This window comes from Cygnus atratus, chromosome 3, assembly GCF_013377495.2.
Source record: "Cygnus atratus isolate AKBS03 ecotype Queensland, Australia chromosome 3, CAtr_DNAZoo_HiC_assembly, whole genome shotgun sequence".
Lineage (NCBI taxonomy): Eukaryota > Metazoa > Chordata > Aves > Anseriformes > Anatidae > Cygnus > Cygnus atratus.
Window position 1 is genome coordinate 52,127,132 of NC_066364.1, and position 8,128 is coordinate 52,135,259.

The 8,128-nt window shown below is 40.0% G+C and overlaps 1 protein-coding gene across 1 annotated transcript; it reads left to right on the forward strand.

The window, feature by feature from the left end:
- The first annotated feature begins 1,636 nt into the window (after positions 1-1,636).
- CALHM6 (calcium homeostasis modulator family member 6) lies at positions 1,637-4,184 on the forward strand. Its single transcript, XM_035538732.1, is given in 3 exon segments — positions 1,637-2,158; positions 3,375-3,561; positions 3,564-4,184. Coding segments are annotated over 3 exon segments (930 nt in total). The 3' UTR covers positions 3,785-4,184.
- Positions 4,185-8,128: the final 3,944 nt, after the last annotated feature.

The window sequence follows — 8,128 nt, forward strand, 5'->3', positions numbered from 1 at the left end:
AATAAATAAATAAAAGTGATTTCAGGAAAATTAGACTCTGTCTCCTTTTGAAACAAAGTATGTCTTTGCCCAGAGAAGCGCTGGATGCCCCATCTCTGATGGTGTTCAATACCAGGCTGGATGGGGTTGTGAGCAACCTGTTCTAGTGGGTGGCATCCCTGCCATGGCAGGGGAGTTGCAACCAGATGATCTTTAAAGATCCGTTCTAACCCAAGCCATTCGATGATTGTATGTTTCTATGAATATATGTGATACCTTACTTGGATGACTGTGTATGGGTCACTAATCTATGAAGAACATCATACTAGCACCTCCACATAAGTCCTAAAGAAGTTACCCACACTACACAGGGTTCACCAGTATCCATCATGATTTTATACATTTCAATTGATATTGTTATTATTCTTTTCCTTCTTTTAAACATAACCTGGGTGCAGATGCTCTCTATTTTCAGTCATAAAAATGTAGCAAGAGTGACAACCCAAACAGCCTGGTGCTACCTCATCACTTTATTTGTGAGGACCATCCTTCAAACTGTACACTAGAAGACTTCAGAAGGTTTAAATGACTCTCAAAGTTCATCGGCAATAATTCTCACCGGAGCCATTTTATTTGCTCTGTGCTTGTTTCCTGTAGCATGAGCAATACAGCCAGCACCACATCACACTTGCTGACTTGCTTGAAATAGTCTCTACAAATGTCCAGCTGACAATTCAGATGAGAAAAATCTTTATTAGGGGTCTGGTCAAAGCCCTTTCAGGGTGTCAATGAAACCTATGTAGTCTATGTAACAAATGTTTTCACAGGAAGCTCAGTCTGCCAATCACTTCCAGATATTTTTCTTCGGTATGCAAGCCTTTTGCATCATTTTTCCACTTTATGCCATTGGCTTAGCTGCTTAATTTTTGCTTTTTTAGGAGCGGGTGGTTTTTTTTGGGGGTAGGAAGCTATAGAGATGCCACTAGCTGCTATGGTGGTGGGAGTGCACAGTCTGATTCCTGGCAAAAGGCGGCAAAAGGCACTCTGGTAGCCAGAGCTTCACTCAGTAATCCTGGATCAATGCTTGTTGTGCATGGGCTAACCTTCTCTGATTACTTTAAAATGATTAATTGGTTAGCTTTAAAAATTGACATGATTATAGATAATTTTTCTTCTGTAAAGAACAAGCCATATTGTATTGCTAATAATAAGATTGGATTTAAAAATGTACACAATTGTGGGTGGTTTCCTTACATTTTGTTCACACTTTTGATCTGATGCCTCACTCAAAAGCTTCCCTGAGAAGACTGTGAGGTTTAAGCCATTGCTAGTTGCAATGCAGGCATGTCTGGACAAATATAAAACTATTTTCATGGAAACAAAGACAGACTTTGCTGTTTTGATGCTGATTATTGGGATGGGTTTCCACTGGGGTATCCACTTGACTGTCACACTGTGCAGCAAGTTCATGCTCTTCTGTTTCCCCTAAAGGGCTGCTTCAATGATTTTGATTTGCTGCTACAGCTTTAGCAACAGAAAGTGAAAGCACTTTGGGCTTTTATAAGCTGTGGGATGTCAAAAACACCTCTTTTTCTTTCCTGACTGAGATTTCACTATCCTTGAAACACAGGGAGACCACTGGAGCCTGCAGCAGAAAATGGAAAAGTTACGCACTGCGATGGATTTTTGTATCCGCCACCAGAAGATTCTGGGTTACAGCATTGTGTCCCTGCTGACAGCTGCCAGCGAGTATATCTTCTCCTCCGTGGTCTTCAAGTGTCCTTGCAATTCCTGGAACACCTTGTATGGCTTTGTCTTCCTCTTAGTGCCGGCCTTCGTCCTCTTCTTGCTCGGCTACATGATAAACGCCAGGGTCTGGCTTTTGGTGACGGGCAGATGCTCTCCAGAGAACCGGTGTAGCTGTGACTCCTGTGGAAACTTTTGCAAAGTGCTGATGCCAGTGACAGCCAGCACCTTGGTGGCTCCCTTCACCTGGATCGCGGTGGCCCTGCTCAGTGCCAGCTTCTATGAGTGTGCAGTAAGCAGGAGCAGCTTAATCAGAAAGCTGGTGTGCAGGGACATCAAAGAGTACTGCAATGCATCGCTGGAGAAAATACCCTGTGACAAGGAGTTGTCCAAGGAGATAGGTGAATTTCACAGCCTTCAAGCCCAGTCCCAGGTAAAGCTTCTCTACTATGCTCTTCCCTGATGGACCCCAGCCCCACCATCTTCACACACACTGGTGCCTGCAGGGGACTGCAAGAGTCCTTATCTCTCACACTGTGTGACTAGCAAAAGTACACAATTAGCTAAAATTCATTGGTCAAAAAATACTAACAGAAAGGTAACAAGTGGCTGTTTGTGTTAGCTTCTGTTTTTTCATGTTTGCATAGCAATTGCTTGGCAGAGGCACTTGCAAAACCTTTTCCAGAGCTGGGCAGGGAACTTTCCACTGCTGTTTTTTTTTTCTCATTTAGATTACATCTGGCACAATCTCATCTCTTTTTCCACTTTTACCTCTCTAAATATCTCAAACTGTTGTAAGTATGCATTAGCTGAGAGAAAGCTGAGGTCATGAATAGGGAGGAAGCCAATGTCTCATTGCAACAGAGAACTGGCGAGTGAAGCAATAGATGGCTGGTTTCACTACAAACCTCAAAGTTTGAACCTATTATTAAATTCACACTTGTAGTCTAGATGAATGGCTTAAAAATGTATCTACCTTATTACAGTTTAATTGTAGTTCTGAAAGCAAACTGCATGATCAAAAAAACAATAGCACTCGTGAGTGGATTTTTTTCATTTGCGGTGAAATGAAACTCAAGCATTTTGGCAGCACTACACTTTTGTTTCTGTTTGTTTGGTCTTCTCCTTAACTCCAGGAGAAAAACATTTTTCATCACTTTTTCTCAGGAAAACATTAAGGCTGGCTAATGAAGTTAGATTTATGAGATAATTATGCGCACACACAAAGTATTTAAATTTGTTAAATATTTAGCTTGTGGATCCTCCAGGAAAAAGGCTGAAAAGGGGCAAATTCTATACTGTTGAATTCTGATAGTGTAAGAAAGGAGTAAAATCAGGGAAGACTGACTGTTACTGATACTTCAATGAAATTAAAAGGAACAAACCAGTCAAACAAAGATGGAAGACATGAGATCATTGTAATTAATGTACATGATTTTTATATCTGACCTACTTTCAGCACACTTAAGAAGCAAATATGTTAGGGATGACAAAGTCCTGTACAAACCAGGAATGATTCCTGTATTTCATGGTCAAATCCATGTCCGGCCTACAAAAATACAGTTTCCATGTCTGATTCAATGTTATGTTCTATACTCTTACATAGGACTATGTAAAAACACTGTTAACCCACCTGTTTCTTTTCCAAGATTGTAGGATGGTTGCTGATTGCCATCATCATGACTCTGGCACTCATTGCAACGTGTTCCATCCACTGTCGCTCCCCGGTTAGCTACTTTCAGCTGAAGTTCTGGAAAATTTACTTGAAAAAGGAACGAGAGGTCTTTGCGATCAAGGCTAAAGACCATGCAGCCAAGCTGGCAGAAAGAAACGTTCACTTCTTTTTGAACCTGCTGACCCAGCACCATTTTGGACTCCCAGAAATGAAGACTGGCAGAAGATTTCATTCCCGTATAGCTTCAATACAAAAGAGCAGCATTACAGCATGATACACAAGTACGTGAACACAAACAGGGGCAAGGCATCCAGTGAAGGAGATCAGATTCATGATGTTTTAGGATTTGTGGATGAAGCACATGCAAGTGAATCAGGATTTTGATGAAACATACCGTTTGTAACACTGGCAATCTTTTAAACCTACTAATATGAAAAGAGTCTTATTCTGAGCTCTTACTGAAATCAGTATGTAAATATTGCATTTAAACCTCAGGAGATTTTTTTTTTTAATAAACTATACTTTTGTTTAGGTGCATTTAAATAAATACATGGTTCACAATGGGAGTTTTCATATCTTGATGTTCATTAAGAAAGAGTCATGTAAAATAACAAGGATCCACAGCAAAGATGTCAGCATGTACTATGTCAAATTATTTTCCAAATGCCTTAAGAGAATTTGGCAGCTGGAGTGACAAAACCAAACTTTCATACCTGTCAGTAACACAGGGACAAAAAGGAATTGAAATTTTGACCATAAGTTTAGCTTAGTTTATTAGCTATCACTTGACTTAAAAATAAATATTTCAGTAGAGCTTAAAACAAGCTCTAGACTAAAATATTTGCTTTCAATCAATTAGTTTCTCAAGGCAAATATTATGTCTTTTAAAATCTGGGAAGCAATTAACATTTTGGAGCCACATGTGCACAAAGTCCATTGGAAATGCTAAGCATGACTTCAGCTGGTCATCAGTTGGAATAACCAATAAATAAATAAATAAATAAATAAATTCCAGCCATTTTACTCCTGTGTGTCTAGCTGTTTTAGATAACAGTGAAACTAAAAGCTTTCACTGTGGTGAATTTTCTTTACCACTGTCTGATCTTGAGCACCTTTTACAGCAGGCCTTCTTCTACTCTTCATTTCCTGTTATTCTAAAAGTTTTCTGTGGAAAAAAGGTATGCATAACTTCCAATTGATATTCCATTTATATTGATTTCTATTTTATCTGACCAAAAAACAAAAAATATTATGTATTTTTAATGTATGATACTACACATAGATTTCTGGCCCTGTCATCAGTACCTAAGCTACCCCTGGATGTATCCACCAAATAATCTGTTTAACTTGATCCAGATTGGAGGCCAAGTGCAAATTTACATGGCTTGAGGAGTTAGGTTTGTTAATAATATGACAGTGTAGGTGAAGCTTATATTAACAGCTACACATTTAAGGATGTTATAAATCTGCAATTCTGCATACTGTTAGCAAACACTGATGTTCTTATCAAAGAACTCCTAATGATAAGAAGCAAATACACCAGTTTTGAGTGAAGATTGATAAAGTTATTTTTTTCTCTGAAAGTATTTTCAAGAGATGAGTCGGGCTGTTTGGTCCAGGCTGTCCTTTCACTCCTCCCAGAAACCTTCTCTTTGTAGACAGAAAACTCTAACTTGGAAACTATTCAGACAGATAGAGAAATCCCATAATGTTGCTTGTTACAGCCATTTTCAAATGAGGAAGCAAGAAAGTACCCATTTTAATTAGATGAACAAAACTAGTTTGGTGACTTCATTCTTACTCTAAGTAGAATATATGACATATAAAAGGAAAAGAGGATCTAATCCTGTGTTTACTGCACTTTAATCAGTGGCTCTTATTCTTCCAAGAAACCCGATGTTAATAGTGTAACAGGTGTCCAGTTTATTATTTGTGCCTCCAGGAAGCACAGTTCAGCTTAAAATGTCCCACTTTACCTCTCCTATTGAAGAGTTCATTTGTTTGCTGACATCTAGAAAACAATAAATCTGCTCTGGAATGTCATAAGTTGGAAGGAAACAATGTCCTGGCCCCACTGAAATCAGCACCAAAACGTTCCTTGACTCAGTGGGGCCAGGCTTTACCATAGAGACACATGAAATAATTCAGGATAGACTGAAAGCATCTGGTTTAAAAATAAACAATGCACACACATACATATATATATAAAGCATCCAGTTTAAAAATAAAGCCATGTTTGTTTCACTTTCCGAGGAGAAACTGCAGTGAAAACACCAACAGAGTTTGTGTTAATCCTCTCAGCTGTATCTGAGCGGGCTTTTGCCATTTCCCACTCACAAGCAGAACTGCCAGGGTCCCATTACCAAAGCTGCTTTGACTTTCCAGGAAAGACGCAGAGCCAGGACTTCTCGTTAAAATGAAAGAGCAAAGGCTTCAGAAGGTCTTCTTCACATCTTCAAGTTTGCCTGTGCAGTCTATATTTCATACATAAAATTACTTTTAGGGCAAGGAGAAAAATTCTATATGTTTATAAGGATATGAGCAGATATTTATGTAATGCTTTCGTATGCAGTCATATTTGAATTTTTGATTTTTCCTCATATTTATTTAACACTCATACCTTCTCTGTGTAATTATGAAAGAAATGAAAAGAAATTTCAAATAGAAGTCTTAGTGCACTTCTGAGGGCTCCATCAGCCAGCTCCAAAAGAAATGTCTACACTATCAAGAAACACTGAGAAACAGACTTCTGGAAATATGTTACTAAATAAGACAAGTAAAATCTGTACGTCTACAGGTTACCTAATGTCAGCAACTAATGATAATGTAATTTGTGTCACTGTTTTTCCTATTGTTACTGTTTTTCTAAGAATGTTTCCTCTCTAATTTCCTGTTTTCATAGACATCTGTAGCATGATACCGCTCTGCTCTGCCATGGACAGAAGTGCATCACTTTGCTGATCACTTTCCTCCTCTCCAGCAGTGAACTTTAGACCTTCTCCACGTGTCTGGAGAGATGTCTAAAAGCTGAAATGGTGAGCTTGTGCTTGTCTGACATTGATGGAAAAATTACCACTGACATCTCGGAGCTCACGTATAGGAAGATGATGCTTGGCTTTATGGCTACTGTGTATAATGAATATATATTTGTAGTGTTTTTTATTATTACCTGTGAAATATGATCTGAAATGTGTGAGAGAGTCTCTGTCTCTTGAAAAGTGCCAGTGTAAACAAAAAAAGTGGAGGGGCTTTGTGGTCACTCTCTACACAGAGGTGAATGCTCTCTCTGAAATGTGGGCTGTAATGGATGGGTGTTGTTTCACCACTACTTTCTGTTGACATATTGCTTAGCATTTGCTTGCTCCTTCTTATGCTCCTTAGATGATACGGGGCCTGGAGCATCTTCCCTATGAGGAAACGCTGAGAGACCTGGGTCTGTTCAGCCTGGAGAAAAGAAGACTGAGAGGGGATCTTATTAATGTTTACAAATACCTGAAGTGTGGGAGACAGAGGGATTTGGCCAACCTCTTTTCAGGGGTTTGTGGGGACAGGACAAGGGGCAATGTCCACAGAATGGATCACAGGAAGTTCCACACCAATATGCAAAAGAATTTCCTCACGGTGAGGGTGACTGAGCACTGGAACAGGCTGCCCAGGGAGGTTGTGGAGTCTCCTTCTCTGGAGATATTCAAGGCCTGTCTGGACGCCTACCTGGGCAACCTGCTCTAAGGAACCTGCTTTGGCAGGGGCGTTGGACCCGATGATCACTTGAGGTCCCTTCCAACCCCTACAATTCTGTGATTCTGTGATTCTTTGGAATACAATAGACAAGGTGATTCAGTGTGGGACGAAAATGCAAAAAACAAAGCAGAACAATGTGTTTACATCAAGCATGCCTACCCAGTACAAGGGAAGGCAGTGGGAAGCCAAGAGGAGGAAATGCTGCAGGACCAGATGCCTGATTTCACCAGAATGAGGTGAAATGAGTATGAACTGGCACCCAGTCCAGTCTGGCAGTATCATGTTATCTCCAGGCTCAATCTCAGATCTGCGCTGGCTTGACTGGCTCAGGCATTTCTGCTATATGTTCATTTGCACTGTGGAAATGTATCTTCCAAATCTTATCAAGTCTAAATAACAGAAAAGGTTTTATTGGGCTGTTTATTCTGAAATATAGAAAGCAGCAGCTTTGGAGTCCTACACCAAGTAGCACCACAAATGTTTGGCACGGAAGGAAGGGGTGTGCACCTGTGTGAAAGTCTAATGCAACAGACGTTTTAAGAGAATAGTATCCCACAAAAGAAGGATGGCACAGGCTATTCACTCTGCAGATAATGACAAACGGAGAATATTCTGTTGGCAGGATGTTGCTAGAGAGAGGAAAAATGGCCATTGCCTTGGAAAGCACCTCTTTGTGGGCAGACAGAGTTGCCAAGTGTCCATCACAAAGAGCTTGGGCACAACCAGCAAAAACCTGCTGAGAGCTCCTGTACAGGCAGTGAAATCAGGCAAACTCCATGCTAACTTTAAGATCCATTTTTACAAAAAGCAATTGGAGAACTTGTTGAGCATTTTAATGTGTTGTTACATGCTGTAACTTGTTATTTGTAGCAATTACCGCACACTGGGCTGAGCCCAAGGCTGAGTAATGAAAAGCTTAATTTTTACTCTGAGTAAAATTGATCTCTTAAAGGTCTACAGTGAGCTGGCTCTGTGGGTAGGGCACTG